The sequence below is a fragment of the Taudactylus pleione genome, unplaced genomic scaffold (genome assembly GCF_031769625.1).
Source record: "Taudactylus pleione unplaced genomic scaffold, aTauple2 ptg000916l, whole genome shotgun sequence".
Taxonomy (NCBI): Eukaryota; Metazoa; Chordata; class Amphibia; order Anura; family Myobatrachidae; genus Taudactylus; species Taudactylus pleione.
In genome coordinates, this window is record NW_028285317.1 from 79,329 (window position 1) to 102,715 (window position 23,387).

The 23,387-nt window shown below is 42.5% G+C and overlaps 1 protein-coding gene across 2 annotated transcripts in view; it reads left to right on the plus strand.

The window, feature by feature from the left end:
- CROT (carnitine O-octanoyltransferase) overlaps positions 1-21,598 on the plus strand; it is a 73,725-nt gene extending 52,127 nt beyond the window's left edge. Inside the window, exons 9-17 of one of the 2 annotated variants that reach the window (XM_088459616.1) lie at positions 2,266-2,367; positions 5,773-5,856; positions 5,942-6,049; positions 11,062-11,192; positions 14,793-14,916; positions 15,044-15,122; positions 17,119-17,212; positions 18,267-18,386; positions 19,180-21,598. In XM_088459616.1, the coding sequence (XP_088315742.1) occupies positions 2,266-2,367; positions 5,773-5,856; positions 5,942-6,049; positions 11,062-11,192; positions 14,793-14,916; positions 15,044-15,122; positions 17,119-17,212; positions 18,267-18,386; positions 19,180-19,300 (963 nt within the window). In that variant the 3' untranslated portion in view covers positions 19,301-21,598. The remainder of the gene's footprint in view (positions 1-2,265; positions 2,368-5,772; positions 5,857-5,941; positions 6,050-11,061; positions 11,193-14,792; positions 14,917-15,043; positions 15,123-17,118; positions 17,213-18,266; positions 18,387-19,179) is intronic. The other variant, XM_088459617.1, reaches the window with a different exon arrangement.
- Positions 21,599-23,387: the final 1,789 nt, after the last annotated feature.

A 23,387-nucleotide genomic window follows, 5' to 3' on the forward strand; every position in this document is an offset into this window, starting at 1 on the left:
GATGCGGGCGAACTGCACTTGAGTATGGATCAGCCCCTGTTCGTGATTAGAAGTCTTCTTTTCATCATCTGCATTCTATTCCTATTTCTGTAGCAGCATCTTGTGCAGCAGCCGCAGACACTAGTACTCTCCACTACATATATTTGGTGCTGGTGAATCCATTAAATTATGTAACATATCTGATGTCCTTGATTCTTGAAGGTTCCCTATTCTCATGCCTTCTGGGTCATCTGATACAACATGTCAATTCGTGACTTAAAGTCCTACAGAGAGCATTAGCCTTACTAGCAATGTATAATAACTGTGCGTTATCTAATGCTGTCACTATGCAGCACAAGATATTGTGTGGACTTTGTAGTCATACATCGAGATTATAGAACACACCTGTTGGCTTTTTGCCCTCTTTTCTATAGGATAATTATTAATATGGTCATCTTTTGGCCCCTTTCCTTTTTGCATAGGTTCATTTTGTGAAAATAACACATTGGCCCAAATGTAATTGCCCGAGCGTTGCGTGCACCGGTGCAATCTCTGCTATTCAGCCGCTGGATTTAAAGCAGCAATCGTTTCCAATACAAAACCAACTAGTTTAGACTTTTATTATTATTACCGCTTTAAAACTAGCGGCTAATTTGTCTGCAACTCACAGGCTATTTTATTTGGGCCATATGGCCTTTACTGTAATTTGTACATTTTGCCTTGGTCTTGGGACTTTATTGGTGGGAGCCGAACCTGCTCTGTCTGTGCCTGAATGCTAGCTCAATTGTCTAGTAATGTGTCAGGCGAAGTGGCTTTAGATCCTTGAAAGCTTGCAAAAATTTCTACAAAAGTTATCTATTAAAGTTATTGTTTAAATAATATCCACATTTGTTTATATCTCCTTAGGTCAGGAAATTAATAGTTACAAAAAAAGAAATACATATATATATATTTTAAACTGTATGGCGCAGAGTCAAATAATGGTAGTCCCTTGCGCGTTTCAGCTATGCAGCTGTTACTGGAGGAAAACCTTACTTGCAATCTGTTCTTACCTCTATGGGAAACAAGTCAGGTTTTCCTATCGTCATGGCCAGCAGAGTATTGGCACCAGAGGTGAAGACAGAAGTGAATCTGCCCCCATGCATCTGTGGCAGGCAGTACATATACGAGAAATGGGTACCACAAAAGATAGAGATTATTATCATCTTTTAAGATATTAATAGGTTAGTTTGTGTTGTTTTATCTTGTTGCTTTTTATGGATCTATTGGCAATAAACCATAAATATGCTTCCATGGTGTAATACGGTATACAATCGGGAAGCCGGCTGCCTTAATACCGGCAGCAGGCTTCCCGACTGTCATATGCCGGCGAGGGTGAAATGACGGGCGTCTAGATGTAGACACCTGACATTTCCCCGACGCCGGGAGACAGGCGCCCGGCATCCCGATCGAAGGGATGCCGGGCTCTGCGAGTGGACAGCCGCGGGGGGGGGGAGGGTTAGGTTTAGGGCACCCGGAGGGGGAGTTAGGATTAGGCACCCCCCGGGAGAGTTATGGTTAGGCTAGGGGGAGGGAGGGTTAGGCTTAGGCACCCCCGGGGGGACTTAGGGTTAGGTACCCCCCCGGGGGACTTTGGTTTAGGCAGCGGGGAAGGGGGGGTTAGAGTTAGGCACAGAGGGGGGATTAGGGTTAGGCACTTGGGGGGGACGTTAGGGTTAGGCACCCCTAAAAAGGGTTAGGGGGTTAGGTTAGTTTAGTCAGTACTTACCTTAGCGACAATCGGGATTTCCAGCGCTGTCGGGCTTCCGCTGCCGGGAACTCTGCTTTGGCCGGCAATATTTCATACCGATTCCTAGCCAATTGATTTTTTTTAATTAAACATAGGATTAAAAAGGTTTTCATTCAGCACTCAAAATTAGTCTTACTAGTTAATAATTAAGTAATTCCAATTAAAGAAACCACTGTGGATCACCAATATCCAGTTATTGCTGTTCTTGGTATAAATATCCAAACAATCGCTCCAACAGACAGCTATAACGTGAGAGTTCCCCCTACGCGTTTCATCTGGATGACTTCACCATGGGCCTCCCACCTATGAAATTGTGTCTTTATACGCCATTTAATTACACACATGTGAAGGTCCAAGCCTTGTCAGCAAGGTCATATATGTATAAGTATACTTTATTCCTATAGAGCCACGTTCATATGGTACACAGTTTCAATGTTAATGGATAAAATAATATTAAAATCCATATCTTATCGTTTGCTCTATTATCTATCATTCAGATTTCAAGGCAGGCCATTGCTGGAGACCCAACCATACGCTGGGGGGACAAATCGTACAATTTCATCTTATGGCGCAATGGGGTATTTGGCTCCAATTGTGATGTAAGTATGGTTCTCGTTGCCCCTGTGCACAATATATATATATATCTGTGAACTGCAAATCAATCCACATTATATATTGCTTATCTCATGTCTTGATAAAAGTTTTTTTTTTTTTTAAATATTTATATTACCTGCAATAACTGTTCTAAAAGGCCCTGACCAGACATCATACGACAGGTTTTTAAGAAATGTTCTTTGGAAACAATCCAGTCAGTGCCAAATGTGAGAGGCTGCGCTGCTCCCTACTGGCTAAGAAATCCTACAAACCGGGTACAGCTTTTCTCTTAGTGCTCGTCCTCACAAGTGATGGGCCACGGAGAAGAGAGCTGCCAGCTCAGGATCCGATGGTTTTCTGCCACACAGACAGCAGTGCAATAAGCAGCTTGGGCAGGGGTGTCTTAACAGCAGTGTGGGCCCTGGGCAAAGCAATGCACTGGGGCCCCTACCCACCCATTCACAGGAAAAAAATGTATATGGTCAATAAAATTAAACCCCCTGCATGCCCATCAGACCTCCCACACATGCAGAGAGACTCTGTCTGCCTGGTCTGAAGCCGGCGGATGACGTGAAACTGGGACTGAGGTGAGTACTCGTCGCTGGGGGGGGATGGGGGAGGTCAGATCAGAATACAGTGCACCGGCAGGCGGCTTATAAAAACATCACAAATTTACCAACTGGCCGCAGCTGCAGGGGGGCAGGTTGGTGGGCCCCTACAAGCTTCAACTGTTGGCAACTGTCCAACAAGCCCAATGGAAGAGATGGCCCTGAGATTGGGGTAGAATGTGATACTGTGGCCTCTGTTGGGGTCTATCAGAACGTGACACTTTGTCCAAAGGTACTCATCTTAGGGGAAGTGTATCAAAATGCAATGAAAAATGTACATCTGCACACATTAATTAGAGATTATTGATTATTTAGATTAACCCCATATAGTAATATTATTGATATTGTAATATCAGTACTGGGGGTGCTGCCATTAGACAAAAGGTACTATTGTAACTGAAGAGGAAAGAAAAGATTGTCATGAAACTGGCGCACAAATTAAGGAAATATAATAAAATATAATACTTTATTAGATATGCATTAAAATATTCCTATGGGAATAAACTTCAGCGAAATAAGGTTAAAAATAAATAATAAATACTGATCGTGTGGCTATTTGTAATTCGAAGGTGAAATAAAATCATAAAAAACCCTGCCGTGTGAATTAATTTCTTATTATTTATTAATCAATTCCCATGTTCAAAAGGAGCAATAGAGGGATGTAAGTGTAAATTATTACACTGCTTGATTAATTAGTGCTGGTGTTTTAAGATTAGGAGTCTATGAGGATTATTCCACAGAATTGGCAGTATCTTATTATTTATTGTTAGATTGTCCTCATAGAATCACTACCTTATTATACATAGTAGCAGTGTTCATCTGTCTGTAGTTTTATTCTACTGACTGTATCAGTTTATCAAACGCAAACACTGCAACGTTGTTGTCAAGTGTTGCTCTTATTAATCCATAAATATGGACCCAAATCCCTCCGTTCTTGGTGTCCTGTAACAGGACAAGCATATACTTATTAAATATTAGTGCACGTAGAACGCACTTATCGTAGTGCTGGCAAAACTGATTTAGTTGTTTAAACAAAGACTCAGAATTAATTGCTGATATTAAGAACAATCAGAGGTGCCGCACATTCATATAATCACAGTGTAACCTGTTGTCCTATAGCCGGACAAATAAACAGTTAATCATTGTTAATATACAAAGAAACGCATTTTTTAATGGTACTAATAAGTCAGACCTGATCGCAAATGACACATATACTGATAGGATTTTGGTATTAAATATTCAGATATGATATGCGTTCATGTGGTCACAGAATGATATAATGTCCTGTAACTGGACAATTAATCAAATGAACTCATAGTTAGTGTAGAGCATAGGTGTCCCATAACGAGTGTGGCACCATAAGATATGCGTTCGTATGGTCACAAAATGATATAGTGTCCTGTAACTGGACAGTTGGTTAAATAAACTCCTAGTTAGTATTGAACATGGGTGTCACATGGCGGGTGTAACGCCGGCGCGCGTTTCGCTGCTAAGCTTTATCACAGGCAAAGTGATATCAAAGTGTATCAAACCTTGTAGAGAGATAAAGCACCAACCAGTCAGCTCCTAACTGCTATTTTACAGGCTGTGTTTGAAAAATTACAATTAGGAGCTGATTGGTTGGTACTTTATTTCTCTCCACTTTATCTCTCTCCAAGCTTTAATACATCTCCCCCTTAGTGAGCCTTACGGCTGCTTACACACTTGCATTACAATTCTGCATTCAATTTGCTTTTGGATTGCATCCCAAGCGCTTGTGAATGGATGGTAATATAGAAATCATGGTACCAAATGTGACTGTACATATCTGTGCTTGTTTGTGTGTAACTTGCAATACACTACAGTACCCTATTTTCTTGTATTTTTTTTTTTTTTAACGCTTCTGGTACGTGTCAATATGTTTGAAACTTATATTCATCTCAATGGGAGACCCGAAGTATAAGGCTGACTTTTGCTCTGGAAAGCCTCTAAGCTGAAACCCTCTTAGTGTTTGTTATTGTAGATTAATTCTGCAGCATTTAAAATTTTCCATTGTCATTGGTCTATCCCATAAGTGTATCTGTCTGATGTGCTGCCTCATCCTTCACATAATTTGGTCAGTCCTATTAGGTGCGAGGGGGGCGACTTGCTGTTGCAACAGCGTAGAAACGCCCTCAGCAGCACCACATTTCGCCCCGTTGCGGCCTGATCTCGCCCCGGACTAGCAGATTTTTGTACACAGCCCCATGGGGCTGCAAACGAAAATCTGCAAGTCCGGAGGTACCGTATGTGCGTCAATAGCCGCACTTACTCGCGCCACGAGGGAACTTGCGGATAGTAGGATTGACCCCAAAGAAAATCATCTGTCTTAAAAGGGGAAGGAGGATGTATAGCAGGGATATTCAACATGCGCCCATCCAGCCAATGACATGCAGTCAGGACAGGCAGAGCCTCCACTCTCATACTCCCTCCCCTATCATACTCCCTGTCATGCCCCAGAGTTTTGATGTGTGCCTCCCCAGCCATTGACCTCACCGCACGTCACTGCATTCAGCCGTTATGGAACTACTCATCCTAGCATGCCCTGCCACTGGTTTGCTATCAGGGCATGCTAAAACTGTGGCAGCGCATGCTGGGATGTGTAGTTCCACTACAGCTGGAGGGCCCCATGTTGAATACCCCTGATGTATAGCCTTTTATGCAGATCCTGCGTCTCTCACCCCAGGCCTCAAATTACAAGCATGAGTCTCGCGTCATTTAAACTCTGTGCGTACATGGCTGATGTCTGTTCTGTTCCCTCATACTCATGTGTCTGTGTTCCAGCATGCACCATTCGATGCCATGGTGCTCGTAGCAATGTGTGACTACATTGATCAGAACATCAAAGCTTGTGAGGGGCGCTGGAAGGTACGATGCCATTGAATGGAACGCGGTGAAGTTGGTGCACTCATTGCACACAGTGCCTCTATAAATCTGCACCTTCTCTCGGCAGGGCTCTACCGTAGTTCGGGACCTGGCGCATCCTGAGGAGCTGGTCTTCACCGTGGATCAGAAGGTTATAAATGACATATCTGTTGCTAAAGCGCAGTATTACACTCAGGTACACTCTGCGATTAATGTGACAGTGTTTGTGGGCTTGGAACGGCTGATTATTGTTTTGCAATGTAATCTGGGGTCAGGTAGCTTCTGGTTCTATAATTATTTTATATAGCGCCCCCATTTTATGCATCGTTGTACAGAGAATCACGTCAGCCTATTTAGGGGCTTAGGGCCTGGTTCAGTGTTGTACGCTAATGCTGCCGCGATTTTATGTCATTGTATGTAATTTGTTTATATTATGATCCCCTCAATATATAGTGCTGCGTAATATGTTAGCGCTTTATCAGTAAAGGATAATGCTAATAAACAGTAACACATAGATGTGTGGTTTTAAAAGTGTAGTAATAATCTAAAGAGAGGGATCCAGCAAGAAAATGTGCACGAAGCAGGTAAAAATCAGAATAAAAAGGGGCTTTTAGGGATAGAAAGAAGGTTAATTAGTATAGTTGGGGAAGTAAGTATATGGTTTAGAGCAGTGTTACTAGCTTCCAGTCCTCAGGGCATTCTATAACAGGGCATGTTTTCTGTATCTCCTTAATGGAGCACATGTGTATTCATCACTGATTAAAAGTCCCACCGGTGGTTCTCATTATCTCACTTTTGATTCTGTAAGGAAAACATGCACTCTTGGGGTTCCCCAAGGACTGGATTTGGGAAACACTGGTGCAGGGTAAGGTGAGAATATGATTTGGAGAAGCCACTTTAGTATCAAAGCTTTTCACATTTGCCAATTTTTTTTTTTAAAAACCTATACAATAGAAATTAACACTTTCTTGCGTAGTCTTTGTAAGGGGTCCTCTGGCTACAAATCTGTTTGCTATACAGTGCATCTGGAAAGTATTCACAGCGCTTCACTTTTTCCACATTTTGTTATGTTACAGCCTTATTCCAGAATGGAATAAATTAATTTTTGTCCTCAATATTCTACACGCAATACCCCATATTGACAATGTGTATAAAGTTTTTTTGAGATTTTTGCAAATTGAATTAAAAAAAAGAAACGAAGAAATAACATGTACATAAGTATTCACAGCCTTTGCCATGAAGCTCAAAATTGAGCTCAGGTGCATCCTGTTTCCACTAATTATCCTTGAGATGTTCCTACAGCTTAATTGGAGTCCACCTGTGGTAAATTCAGTTGATTGGACATGATTTTGAAAGCCATACACATGTCTTTATAAGGTCTCATACTTACAGTGCATGTCAGAGCACAAACCAAGGAATTGTCTGTAGGCCTGCGGGACAGGATTGTCTCGAGGCACAAATCTGGGGAAGGGTACAGAAAAATATCTGCTGCTTTTGAAGGTCCCAATGAGCACAGTGGCCTCCATCATCCATAAATGGAAGAAGTTCAGAACCACCAGGACTCTTCCTAGAGTTGGCCGGACGTCTAAACTGAGCGATCGGGGGAGAAGAGCCCTAGTCAGGGAGGTGACCAAGAACCCAATGGTCACTCTGTCAGAGCTACAGCATTCCTCTGTGGAGAGAGGAGAACATTTCAGAAGGACAACCATCTCTGTAGCAATCCATTAATCAGGCCTGTATGGTAGAGTGGCCAGACGGAAGCCACTCCTTGGTAAAAAGCACAGCCTGCCTGGAGTTTGCCAATATGCACCTGAAGGACTCTCAGACCATGAGAAACAAAGATTGAACTCTTTGGCGTGAATGCCAGGCGTTATGTTTGGAGGAAACCAGGCACCGCTCACCACCAGGCCAATATCATCCCTACAGTGAAGCATGTCGGTGGCAGCATCATGCTGTGGGGATGTTTTTCAGCCACAGGAACTGGGAGACTAGTCAGGATAGAGGGAAAGATGAATGTACAGAGACATCCTGGATGAAAACCTGCTCCAGAGCGCTCTTGACCTTAGACTGGGGCGACGGTTCATCTTTCAGCAAGACAACGACCCTAAGCACACAGCCAAGATATCAAAGGAGTGGCTTCAGGACAACTCTGTGAATGTCCTTAAGTGGCCCAACCAGAGCCCAGACTTGAATCCAATTGAACATCTCTGGAGAGATCTGAAAACAGCTGTGCACCAACGCTTCCCATCGAACCTGATGGAGCTTGACAGGTGCTGCAAAGAGGAATGGGCGAAACTGCCCAAAGATAGGTGTGCCAAGCTTGTGGCATCATATACAAAAAGACTTGAGGCTGTAATTGCTGCCAAGGGTGCATCAACAAAGTATTGAGCAAAGGCTGTGAATACTTATGTACATATGATTTTTTTAGTATTTTTTTTTTTTTTAAATGAAATATGCAAAAATCTCGAAAAAACTTTTTACACTTTGTCATTATGGGGTATTGTGTGTAGAATTTAAGGACCAAAATGAATTTATTCTATTTTGGAATAAGACTGTGTCACGACACCGTGCCCAGCCTGCGCTCAGATACACCAACCTGACGTAGCTGGGTGGTTGTGACGTGGGGTTTACCTAAGCTGCCACCACGAAGAGTATTAAAATAGCGCTCTTACGTTCGCCAGACACTTAAATCTCACTTAAACTCACAGTTATTACACAAATATAGCATGGGCCTCTCCAGGCACGTGAATTCATTAGAGCACAGAGATAACGCTGATAAAGTTCTTGTATTTATTGAGAAATATCTCCAGGGTTAAATTACAGTAAAAATAGGTAAATAAACAAGATATACATATATAAATAAATGCACAAAATTATTACAGATAAAAGAAAAGGATAGAGTATCAGAATCCTAAGGTATCTTACGCTGAGATCTTAGAGGGAGACCACCATAGACCGACATGGGGAGCACTCTTTAGCTCTCAGCTACTCCCTAGAAGTGAACACGTAGCAGTGTGGACTGCTGAGCATTATAGTTCCATGACTTGCTCATCCCCCAGCAGCCCCCACCCTTTTCAGGCTCAAAAATACTGGTCTTTGTTCTCCCAGGGTCTGTGTAGATGCAAATTAGCACAACTACAAGACCTGACACTAATATACCTCCCTGGACCTTTAGTGTATTTTATGGTAGGAAGACTGCTAGCATAAGGTGTTACAAATGACCCCTCTAGCAGCCAGTGTGACTGCGTACATGGCCCCCTAGTGTGGGAGCAAACGTTACATTCAGGATGCATTGTCTTCAAAGGCCAGGTGTCACTTGACCATCTGCCATGATCAGCTTATGCAATCCAGTTTACGCAAACAGCCATTTCTAAAATATATACTTTAGGGAATTATGATAATACACACACTTTATACAGAGCACGTACAGTCATGACATGGGCTTTTGATGAATCACCGTAACCCATGGCGATGGTCACAGGCTGTAACATAACAAATGTGGAAAAAGTGAAGCGCTGTGAATACTTTCCGATGCACTGTAAATAGTGCATGTGGGCAGCTAAATACTAAAGTACTTGTACACAGCCCTCGTGTCCACTAAGGTTCAAGTGCTATGTATGTATCAATATAAATGACAAAAATATTAAATATGCCTATCATTTGTCAGTGCAGTCCAGCCTGACACAGACCAGAGGCATTATTAATCCTCTGTACCCCTTGGCTGTTGTCATAAGCATTAGAGATGGCATTAATATTATACGTACGCTCAGAGAGGTTATTTAATAACCAAGTACTAATCTGCAGCCAACCATTACTTTTCAGTGCATTATTATTGCTACTAGTATTCATTGGGATGCACAAAGTTCTAGAGCGCAGTGTTACAAAAACAGCAGGCATAGTTGCAAAGTTTATGGGAACAATTCCTGGACTGCACACCCTGAATATATATATATTGGGAGGTGCTACCTGATGAGACTAATTGCAGGCACAAAAACAGACAAATCTCAGGTGCACAACTCCAAATTATTGATAATATATAAATGCAATAAAATTTTGCAATCAAGAGAGGTTTTTAGCATAATCTTGGCCAAGGTTATGGGCCTACCCCCATATCCACGTAACCTCTTTAGGGTAGGTCCCTAACATACTAGGATTCAAATCCAGAGCGCAGGACACCCCCAAACTGGCCCAGCTAAGTTACAGTTGCAAAGTTACAGGGATTGATCTATATTATTTACTAGCTGAAGTACCCGGCTTTGCCCGGGTTTAAATCTTCAAGTTATTAAGTTTTATTATGTGATGTCGTAGAAATCCATCAAGTGGAAGGCCCATAACAGGCTCCCCGGGTCAAAGTTCTGCCCAGCGTACACCAACGGGAGGTCCACTGGGACCTTAAACCCCCCTATTATGTCTTTTGGGATCCAATGTTACCACTCTGTGAAGTTTTCGTCCAAATTAAGTGATTGTTGTCCAAATCCATCCAGTGGAAGGCCCAGATCAGGCTCTCTGGGACAAAGTTCTGTCCAGCACACTCCACCGTGAGGTCCGACCGGGATCCCAACCACTCCATTAGGCATCCCAGACCAAGTGCCACAACCTCTGTGAAGTTTTCATCCAAATCCATCCAGTGGAAGGCCCGGAATAGGCTCCCCAGGCCAAAATTCTGCCCAGCGTACCCCAACGGGTGGTCTGACTGGGACCCTAAACCCCCTAAAACCTGACCACCTCGCATTGGTTGCATCCCAATCTGTGCAGCGGTGTCCGAATACAAACAAACCAATGAATTTTATACATAAGATGTATATAATTGCAAGCTGGGTATCAGTAGCAGGGGTCACCAGCTTACCAGAGAGGGAGTGTGGATGGAGATGTTGCTAGGTAGACTGTAATGTAAGTTGTGTCATCCATACATCGGGCAGCTATCGGGGGGGGGGGGGAATTCCACGTTCTTACGATGCCTGGGTCGGGGCATTGGTGAAATGCAACATGTTGGACAATCCTGACTCACCAATTCCGACCCAAAAATTATGAACATCATCGATCAGGGGATTTTCAACATGCTGTATTTTGGCGATTCTTTGACCGAATGCTGATCATCTATGTTCGCCGATTGGCATGTTTGATCGGGTTTTGCCCCGTAGATGTATGGCCCACATTAGACCTTAAAAGCACAGTCATGGGCCCTAATATTGTCCAATCTGCTCTCAGGTTTCTGACTTACAAGTAGCCAACTACGCCTTTACGGCTTTTGGGAAGGCTCTGGTGAAGAAGGAGAAGCTCCACCCAGACACCTTTGTCCAACTTGCTCTCCAGCTGGCATTCTACAAACTCCATGGACGGTAAGAGATAAACTGCTGATAAAACTTAAATTAAATTTGCCTGAAGCATCGGCACTTTCGGCAATCTTTAGAACTGGTTCCTAATGAGAATAATCAAAAATGACAAAATTAAATGTTGATATTTTAATTTATTACCACCATGCCAGCTGCAGATCACCATTAGGATTGGCAACAAAGACCTATTAGCATTGTCAACTTTTTGTTTGCTATGGTTTAATGTAATAAAGCAGCCTTGTCCAAGGTATTCCTTTGCAATTATGGTGTCATACTAGCGTTTCAGCAAGCTAGGTTATAGCCAGAAGAACCCTGCTGCAATATCAAGTTTTACTGACCATTATTTTACCGACTGCACACGTTGGTTTGGCAGGAGAGTGTTTCCCTCGTCACATGGACAAGTCAAAGCTATTTTTGGAATGTATGGATTTTACTATAGGTGTCAGCAGTGTGCGTTGAAGGTGTGTCCACACATAGAATAGCTTAATCAAGCTTGTGGTTTATTAACTGGCAGAAACAGGATACAAATAAGTTATAACACAATAGTTAATGCAGGTATTAAATGCAAAAGGGCACAATGCAAGTATGCCCAGGAACACACACTTATATATACTCAATGGTGGCAGTGTCTCATGCAACTAGCGGAGGTGGCATGGAGTACATGCAGAGCTCTACACCAAGCATACTGTCTATAGAAGACACACTACAATACCACTGTCTCTAATGGAAGCTTGCAAGAGAAGACGCATTCACCATAGCACACTCTAGCTAGGAGGTAGGTGGTGCGGTGACGAGGCTCCGGCTGTCAGTGCCCAGACAGTAAGCAAAAGAGGAGTCCGCACACAGAGCGCTTTCCTTACCAATAGAAGCCCTTCTACTATAACGTTTTCTAATGTAACATAGGAATTAGGTAAATCCAGGTCTCTAAATGAGATTGTGACTACTCCTGATCATGTATACATTTTAATGAGCTGGTGCCAGCTTTCACACCTAAAATGTATTTTCATTACATGTAACCATCTCTTCCTACATATTAATGTATTTACAGTGTCTTTGTTATGAGATTTAACTGATGCAGATTTCACTCTAGGGGGCGTATTCAGTTAGCTGCATTAGCGCAGCCAATACTACTTGACGCGGCTGGCCGGGAGTTTTTTTACTATCCAGTTATCAGCGCAAATTTAGCCACGTTTGGGAAAATCCTTATTTTGATGGTACAAATGACAGGATTTGATCAGAACCACTGGGATAACCCTCCCTAATGATTAATGAGGCACTTGGAAGTTTTTAAGTAGCTTAATTTGGCCAATAATGACATGTCATTGTTGGGGTGATATTCTGCAAAATGCCGAATAATGGTTTAGTTGATGTGGACAGATACAGTCAGGTGCATAAATATTGGGACATTGACAGAATTTTCATATTTTGGCCTCTATTCACCACCACAATGGCTTTGAAATGAAACACACAAAGATGTGCTTTAACTGCAGACTTTCAGATTTAATTTGAGGGTAATTACATCCAAATCAGGTGAACGGTGTAGGAATTACAACGGTTTCTATATGTGTCTCCCACTTTTTAAGGGGCCAAAAGTAATGGGACAAACTAAACAATCCTAAATCTAACTTTCACTTTTTAATACTTTGTTGCAAATCCTTTGCAGGCAAATACAGCCTGAAGTCTGGAACGCATAGACATCACCAGATGCTGGGTTTCATCCCTGGTGATGCTCTGCCAGGCCTCTACTGCAAATGTCTTCAGTTCCTGCTTGTTCTTGGGGCATTTTCCCTTCAGTTTTGTCTTCATCAAGTGAAATGCATGCTCAATCGGATTCAGGTCAGGGGATTGACTTGGCCATTGCATAACATTCCACTTTTTAGCCTTAAAAAACTCTTTGGTTGCTTTTGCAGTATGCTTCGGGTCATTGTCCATCTGCACTGTGATGCGCCGTCCAATGAGTTCTGAAGCATTTGACTGAATATGAGCATATAATATTGCCCAAAACACTTCAGAATTCATTCTGCTGCTTTTGTCAGCAGACACATCATCAATAAATATAAGGGAACCAGTTCCATTGGCAGCCATACATGCCCACGCCATGACACTACCACCACCATGCTTCACTGATGAGGTGGTATGTTTTGGATCATGAGCAGTTCCTTTCCTTCTCCATACTCTTCTCTTCCCATCACTCTGGTACAAGTTGATCTTTGTCTCATCTGTCCATAGGACGTTGCTCCAGAACTGTAATGGTTTTTTTAGATGTTGTTTGGCAAACTGTAATCTGGTCTTCCTGTTTTTGTGGCTCACCAATGGTTTACATCTTGTGGTGAACCCTCTATATTCACTCTTGTGAAGTCTTCTCTTGATTGTTGACTTTGACACATATACACCTACCTCCTGACGAGTGTTCTTGATTTGGCCAACTGTTGTGAAGGGGTTTTTCTTCACCAGGGAAATAATTCTTCTGTCATCCACCACAGTTGTTTTCCGTGGTCTTCCGGGTCTTTTAGTGTTGCTGAGCTCTCCGGTGCGTTCTTTCTTTTTAAGAATGTTCCAAACAGTTGATTTGGCCACACCTAATGTTTTTGCTATCTCTCTGATGGGTTTGTTTTGATTTTTCAGCCTAATGATGTCTTGCTTCACTGATAGTGACAGCTCTTTGGATCTTATATTGAGACTCAACAGCAACTGATTCCAAATGCAAATGTCACACCTAGAATCAACTCCAGACCTTTTACCTGCTTAATTGATAATGAAATAATGAGGGAATAGCCCACACCTGTCCATGAAATAGCTTTTGAGTTGATAGTCCCATTACTTTTAGCCCCTTAAAAAGTGGGAGGCACAAATAGAAACCGTTGTAATTCCTACACCGTTCACCTGATTTGGATGTAATTACCCTCAAATTAAATCTGAAAGTCTGCAGTTAAAGCACATCTTGTTTGTTTCATTTCAAAGCCATTGTGGTGGTGAATAGAGGCCAAAATATGAAAATTCTGTCAATGTCCCAATATTTATGCACCTGACTGTATATGGGGGTGTTGTATGGATGATGCAGGTGTGTTACAGGAGTTTTTTTAACAATTTGTAAAAAAATGTCTTCCAACGACACAAAAATCAATTTACAATCATTTTTATGTACCCCAAATAAATCTAGAGCATTTCATTTGCTGAAAAACACTTGCTTTCTATATATTTTTTTCAATGTTCGTAAAAAACAAAACAAAACAAAAACATTTGACACCTTTGTAGAGCCCTAATTACTTTGCCTTTGGCCACAAATACTTCTATACTGTTATCCAATGTAAGTTTGCACTTTTTTGGGTACAGGCTGATTTCACCATTGTTTCCCACACTTAACACTGCTAACATCATAAAGAAATGACCACGCCACAACTTTTTACTACTGGATTGGGAGGTGAGCGGGAGCGCTAAGTAAGATTACTGTGTGATTGGATCGTTCATTCAAGCCACGGTCAACGAAGATTTTAACACGGACGATTGAATATGCCCCTAGGAACTGATTGGAGAAGGTATTTTAGTAGCCCGATTCCAGCTGTTAATACTTGTTTCTTTTTTTTATCTGGCCATTTTGTGACGCAGTCCCGGTTGCTGTTATGAAACGGCTACAACCAGGATGTTTTATCACGGTCGTACAGAGACCATGAGGCCTTGCACAATGGAAGCCGTGGACTGGTGCCGCGCCATGCTGGATCCTATGTCCAATGTAGGTGCTGGTGTATATTCTGCACCATTTATTACATTAGTCTTGTGTTATTCAGTCCCGTGAGGTCATGCCAGATAGTGATATACAAGTATATATCCTTCTACATTGCAAAACTTTGTCTCTACAGCTTGCTCAGCGCCAGGAATTAATGCTCCGAGCATTTGCAAAGCATAACAAATTGATGAGGGAGTGCCAGAACGGGAAAGGTAAGTACCAGACTACCCGCAGTTACCCTGAGGTGGGTACAGCAGGCAGTGTGATTAACGTCTGCAGCCATCCAATCACAGTAGTGGATTATACTTTTCTTATGTGGGAAAGTTGCTTCCACCTTCCGAGATTGGCGATATCAGTGCACCGTGTATGTAATTCTGTGTAGCCTTCCCTGTACACCTCCCTCTTGATTTTTTTTTACCTGCAGCTTCTTGTAATCTCAATGGTTTAACATTGCAGCAGTGTACAGGTTCATTACGGTGGTAACACTGCTATTCTGCATGATTTAGTTGGACTTTATTGAGGTAGAGAGGAGAATTAAAAGTTTAGGGGGTCTATTTACTAAGCAGTGTTAGGAGACAGAGTCAAAAGTGATAAGAAAGTGTTAAGGTGCCAGCCAATCAGCTCCCAACTGCCATCTCACAGGCTGTGTTTGAAAAATGACAGTTGGGAGCTGATTGGCTGCCACCTTATCACTTTCTTATCACTTTTCACTCTGTCTCCTAACACTGCTTAGTAAATAGACCCCTAGGTTTGATATGGGGAATGATCACAATGGGGATAATGCTGATTTAATCTGGATAATCTCTGAGGCTTTTCACACTTTAAATAACCTCTGTGCTAAATCCTCTCCATTGTGGACCCCTACGATTCACCACCTCAGAACTTTCTTTCATTAATGCAATTAAAAACGATGGATTTATTTATTTTTTGCATGTTATTTTTTCCACACTGTGGATCAGTTTTTAGGAACGGAGACATGCGAATAGATAATACCTAGTCTTGTTGATTATTTTGCTTTTAAAGGATTCCACACCCAAAGCTGGGGACACACCGACAGATACATTGGCCGATCAATTGATCAGCCAATGTATCTGCTGCCCGTCGGCCAGTGTGTACCTGCGACATGTCGGTGAACGTCGGCGTTCACTGACATATCGCATTGGCTGTGCTGCACAGCCGATGGACAGATATATCTGCAGACATATCTGTCCATCGGCAGGTGTGTACGGCCGGCAACAGCGAGGAGGGGGGTGGGACGCACCCCTGCCCTCCGGGACACACCCCCTGGCCGCCGAGTCCCGCAGTAAGACACAGATGATGGCCGTTCAGTGTGTATGAACGACCATCATCTGCAGATATATCTTTCGGGTGTGTACCCACCTTTACACGTCTTAATTTCCATGCCGTAACTGCGCCTAAGGGGCTGATTCAGTGGTTCACTCAATTCAAAAGCGATGTCCACGTAGTTGAGCGATTAATTATTTGCAAATGAGCATGCGCGGAAAGTTCAGAAAAACCCAACACCGCAAGCGTTACACAGAGTGTGCGCACAACCATTCTATTGCGTTTGGAACAGACTGTATCAGAAATAGGGCGGCAAAATGACGGGCGTTCCCGGGCAGTGACTGGGAGGTGGCAAGAAGTGAAAAATGGCACACTCCCATGGGCATGCTATGGGAGTGTGGCTGGTGTGTCATTGATAGCAGCTGCATTCTCAGACACACAACCGCAGCCACAGAGGCCATGTCTAGACGGAAAACCTGCCACAGGGCTGGTGCATGTGTTGATGGTGCGCTGATGGTAGCCTGTCAAGAATTGCCAGCTTGCACAGAAGCTGAAAGTGGGCGTCTCAGTCCTTGCACAATCGGACAGAGGTTATTACACCAGGGGAGAGCTGACCCTATTTTTGCATATTCTCGCTCCCGAGACTCCAGCAACAAATGCACCTCGGAATGAGGCCCTAAATGTTTAGTATATTAATGACACTACACAATTCCTGACTTGCAGGATCATTGTGTTGTTATAGGGCATATAACCAGATTGTGAGCATGTCATAATTTTTCATGCTTTAGGACGGTTTTATTATAATCATTATACTGAGGCTCCTGATAACTGAACTCTTCTAGTTCCTTGAGGAAAGTTACTCAACAAAATTTCAATTTTTTTACTCTTTTTGTTTTTTTGTTTGTTTTTGTTATGAACCTGCAGGATTTGACCGTCACCTACTGGGTCTTCTCCTCATTGCAAAAGAGCAAGGAATCGCTGTCCCGGAACTCTACAGCGACCCGGCTTTCACAAAAAGGTGAAGAACCTGTAGTTATTACGCACTGTTATCAAGGGAGGGATTGTCTCAGGGCACTGGGATCTTCATTCCAACCTGAGCCCCATTTGTGTGGAGTTTGTATGTCCTCCTATGTTTGAGTGGATTTTCTACAACTATCCTCCCACAATCCAAAAACATACTGGTAGGTTAATTGTCTGCTGAACAAAAAAATTAAAAATAACCCTAGTATATGTGTTTTCATTTGGTAGGGAATGTGGGTTGAAAATTCTATGGAGAAAGAGAACCTTTAGTCCTATAAAGATAAAATAAAAATCACAATCTAAATACATATAACAAAAAAAACATACAAAATACAAAAATAATTCTATTGAACACAAATCACTAGAATAATGAAGAAATGGCCCTAGTGGTCGTCCTTATTCTTACTGAGTATGCAGAATAGGAATAAGGACGACCACCAGGGCCCATTACATGATTACTCTACAGATTAGGGCTTATCGAGTAAAAGCGGCTGTATACTGAATTTACGGTACCTCCGGACTCGCACATTTTTGTTTGCAGCCCAATAGGGCTGCAAGCAAAAATGTGCTAGTCCGGCGTGAGATTGGGCCGCGATGGGTGCGAATTGACGTTGCCGGCGTTTCTATGTACTTCCAACTCATCCTCTTCGTACCTAATTGGATTGACCCATAAGTGATGGAATTCTTTTTGTATTTTGTGTTTTTTGGTTAAATGTATATAGAATATGTGGGGCAGTGTGTCCATCACAATATACCAGCCTGTGCCCACCTCTTTAGAAGCTTGCCTCTTCTCAAGTGTCTGCCCTGCTGGGCTGGCAGCGAGATTAGAAGTTTGTGTTTCTAGAACACAAGTGACTGGCAAAGACTTGCCCACGGCTGGTCTTCTCTGAAGTGTTTGTTATACCGACCGATCACAGTCATCATACATGTAGCTGCCAACGTTTATAAAACTGATCCACCAGCCACTTTCATGGAGCGTTCGTAATGTGTGCTCTGGTTTCATTTACGTAGTCCAGGTTCTTATTGACGGTGTCCTCTTGTTTTGGTTACAGTGGGGGAGGCGGCAACTTTGTTCTGTCCACTAGTCTTGTTGGCTACACCAATGTCCACGGAGCTGTAGTTCCCATGGTACATGACGGATACGGCTTTTTCTACAGGATCCGAGATGACCGGTACGTTTGTCAGTCTGCACCGTGTGCAAATTACCATTTATGTGTCACAGGGCTATAGGCCTGCAAATAACATGTTTTTGATCTGTATTAAAACCTAATTACACCTCAAAGAGAATTTTAAGTACTAAGTGGAAGATTAAAAGTAAAAGCTGGGGGTCAGGCGTTTTGGCGATCTGAGATGTCCCCTCACACCCACTAGCAGTGCTTGTCTATACAGACTGGGATAGCAGGAGTGGGGGAGGGTCCTGCAGTGTCCGATGGACTCTATTCGTTCCTGGTAGTGCGGTGTCCATCGACAGCATAGCAAGTATTGCCGTGACAGGCACTTCAGACTTTGTAACGCCAGCTGGATCACATAAATGCCAGAACCCCAGTGGGTAATATTTAAGGACGGGTTTTACTTATAATGATCCATCCAAATGCGAGGATTCACAACTGGGTGCAGTTATCCTTTTAGAAAGAGGTCAATGTTCCAGGAAAATAGAGGTTCTCCTTAACATGGCTTATAAGAGATTCTCAGTTTTTAATCTGAAAATAACTGAAAAGTAAAGTTTACCTGACAGTTACACATAGTGGTGGCTGCCATTTTGTGTAATGGACCAATATGAGAAGGGAGCTTGTTATTCCTCTCTAGGACCTGGTAACATCACTGAGGTATGAGGGGCATATGTTCAACCACAAAATGGCTGAATAGGTGTTTCAAAAATCCCAGTTACCACTAATGTTTACATGGAGACTGTAATATAATGATGTTACAAGGTGGTGACTTTTCATTTGGTCATTGTCTGTATAGGTTTCTAGCAGCCTGCACTGCTTGGAATTCCAGCCCTGAGACTGACGCCGACAAGCTCTGCCGGACAGTGTTCCAGAACTTTAATGAGATACTCCACCTGATGCACAGTGCTCATCTGTAATTGGCCATGACGAAACGCGCATTCATTATTCACAAGGATTTTAGCACAGCGTTTACAATTCTTACAAAGCAATATTTGTATACCTAAGCCTGCTACATGCTATGGACAGAGCCAGCCTCATTGTTCTCCTTACCGATGATGAAGCGATAATGATAGATGAGATTGTGCAGCCCTTAGGAATTGTAACATTACCATTGGTCTTATCAGCACCCAACCCAGATTATCCATCAGGAGCCCAGAGACAGGCCACGTGTGCAGAAATGGCACTGCGCTTTTGTTTGCATACAGCCAGTTATTATATGAATGAATCTGCTTCAGTGCTGGCATATTCCAGGGCAGCTTTTGGTGTCATTAGCTGCTGTTTTCCTTCATAGTTATGCTGGTGACGGAATCGGCCACTGAAGCGGCGCTGTTCTGTTTCTTACCCAAACTTAACTAAACTTTCTCATTAGTGAGGTATAAACAACGTATAACAAATATTGTCACACCGTCGATGAAAGTGGAGACAACTGAAAATGTTCATAATGGAACAAGTACTGAAAGTCCTCATTTAGGATGTTGCGATGTGTGTTTTGGCACTGGGTATTCCTTAAAAAAACAAGTAATTTTTGGGCTTACTTGGGAAAATTAGACCTATTTATAGTTACTATTCTCAGCATCTTTATTTTTGTTAACACAGTAATTTCCTATTTTTTAGATTATTATTATTTTATTTTTTTATTGCGTACCCGAATCAGTAGGGCATGGGGGCATGTGTTAACAAAAAACAATTGCATTACGTACCTATGTTCTGTGACCATGATATTATGTATATAACATCCTTTGCAACATTATCTAGTTTTATAAAAGGTGCAGTCAATGAAAGACGATACTAAAGACAAGTTGAAGCAAATGGTTACTTTTAAAAATTATATATATAAATAAATATAAATAGTTATAATTTATTTTGCATTCTGCAGAATTTCACCTGTGAGGTGTAGCAGCTGTCTCATTGACAACAATGAGTGTTGATCCGACTATGTTTTCCAACGTCCCATCATCTCACAATGCGGCTAGCTCTGTCTGTAGCACGATGCAACAATGCAAACCGAATGCAACAATCTGCATAAAACAATGCAGTCTACACAATGCAACAGCAATGCAATCTCAACAGAAACTCTTACGCCAACCTCAGCCATGATGTAGCCATGGAAACGCTTGTCATGTTATCACATGCTTTGAGAGCAATGAAAGTCATAAGACTTACATAAAAAATAATTAAATTGCAAATCTTTTTAATTGCTGCTGATCTTGAAAGATTTGAGCACCTGCTAATGACACTGTGATCCTCCTAGATTAGTGGAGTGCAGTAACGTGCATACTTCTCAAGTAAAAGTGTCCAAAACTATAACGCAATTCGAAGTCTAATGGTAATGAGCAGGCTTATTTTATATTTGTTTGTTATTTTAATTTGACATTTTAGCACAATGATTGCTTTTTTTATATCAAATAAGTTGTGAATCCTGAACAGTATTTGAATTCTTAGGTTTGTATTAGTCTCATTTGGATAATTTTTCTTTAGCTGATTTAGAGTACTTCAGCAATACAGGGTAGAGGCAGCCATTTTGTGGACAGGATTAATAACCACTGCCTGTGCCTACATAGGTGTTTCTGTCACCTATAAACATTCATGAGACTCTAGCCAATCAATTCACTCTGTGGCAGAGACATCACTGAGGCACTTTGTCACCGGTCCCTAGTGAATTGATGGGCTGCATTCTAGTATTTATTGGTTCAGAGCACAAAATGGCTGCCTTTAATACAAGTGGGCGTGAAGTGCATTTTAATATCTTAGCTGGCAAATCCAGAACTATTACTCAAACCGCTAATGATTAAACATTCCCTTTTGTATAAGCTAATAAGTGAAGTGTCTAATTGCTAATTATACACGCATATCATTTTAACATGTAAAAAAATCTGTCCACTCAGGTCTTGAGGTTTTACTACTAATACTTAGATTAAATGCACGATATAACTGTGTTCTACAACCATGAGATGTCACATGTACTTCAAGGAATACGCATTAGCAGTCTTAATCATTAGTGTGATTTCCAAATAAGTACAGTATAAGCTCACATTGGTCCTACATGACTAGGGTAACCTGGAAGCAGCCATAACTGATGATATGATGCATCTATTTTTCACTTTGTGACTGAATGTATTTCAATCCATATAGATGCAACCTCAATGCTGCTTTTTCAGGAGTGGACCTTGTAGGTAAAATTATTTACTGTTATAATAAAAAAAAAAATTATATAAATAAAAATATTTTAAGAAAAAAATTGCAATAGTCCAGTTTATACAGAAATTATTCCACTTTGTGTCCTGCATTTTACTTTTGCCTGTGTAATTTCTGATGGCAAGGACTAATCCACCAGAACTAAATTCTGATGGAAAATTCAACTTCCATCCAACTTTCATCCTAACCTCCTGTTGGGAATCATTGGTGAACACAGACTGTATAAATCCCAGCACTCACCAGTTATATGACAATACACTGAAGTGCCAAAAGTCATGGGCTAGCTGTATGTAAAGGCAATGGTAGGTGGCGTCACTTTACTGGGACGTCTTGGAAATACCCAGACCTGCATCAGTTACCTGACATCTTATGAGTCAGTTTGAACATCGGCTACGCTGCTCATGGCAAAGCGGCGTGAGTTCGATCGGGGCATGATAGTGGGTGCCTGATGGATGGGACATCCCATTTCCGAAGTTGTGCGGACATTCAGCATAACTCGATCTACAGCAGGGGTGGGGAACCTATTTTCTGCCGAGGGCCATTTTGATCTATATAACATTATTCGCAGGCCTGGTGCAGGCCATGCCCCCTCCGCTTGACATCACATGGGGGCAGAGCAACAATTGCCAGTGATTACAGCAATGCCCGGAGTATCCTGAGGATGCTCGGGGGAATTGTAAGGGCAGCGGTGTGACCATCTGGTGTCATAAGGACGCTCCAGGCGGCACTGCTGTATAGATTCTGGCTGCAGGGTGCCATTCTAGGCACCCTGCTAGTAAGATAAGGCTAGCATAAAAAAGCTGAGGGCCAGACCAAATGATTCCGAGGGCCTTATATGGCCCCTGGGCAGGAGGTTCCCCATCCCTGATCTACAGTGTCACGTGTACCAGAAATACCTCATGGAAGGCATTACCACCCACAGTGGCCGACCACAGGTGCTTGATGATCTTGACCAGTGATGTCTGGCCTGAATTGTCCGTGGTAACAGATAAGCAACACTGGATCAAATCACATCCACATTCAATGCAGGAGGTACCAGACACATATACAGCAGGTCAGTGCAGCGTTCATTATCTTCCATGGGATATTGGAGCAGAAGCCCCACCAAAAGTGCCCCTGACGACGACACTGGACACAGCGCCTCACCTGGGCTTATGACGTCGATAATTGGACCTGGAGGACTGGCAACCTGTGGCGTGGTCCGATTAGTCACGGTTCCAGTTATTTTGGGCTGATGGTAGGGTAGGGTCTGCATTATGAGGCCATGGAGACCCATGTTGTTAACAAGGCACTGTGCAGGCTGGTGGTGGTTCCATAATGGTGGGTGTGTTCACATGGCATGGGTTGGGTCCGCTGGTCCGCCTGAACATGTCATTGATTGATAACCACTACGTTGCATTGATCGATAACCATTTGTAGCCCTTCATGTACCCCCACAACCAATGAATATTCCAGAAGGATAATGTGTCATTGGTCCAAAATTGGTTTGAGGACCATTCTGGGGAGTTCCTGACCAATGGTGTGGCCACCACGTTTGCCTGACATTACCCCAATTGAGTATTTAGACTTGGGGGAGAGGTCCATTCGCACCCAAGATCCCTCACATACAAATATCATGGAGCTGTGGAAGCTATCCAGACGGCATGGGTCATCATCTCTCCAGAGGTCTTCTGTCCACTTGTGGAGTTGATGCCACATCGAGTTGCTGCACTTTACCAGTCTAGAGGGGGTCCTACGTGATCCTAGACTTCTATCCCATGACTTTTGGCACTTCAGTGTAAATTGTCTGGGTTGACTTTGCAGGGATAA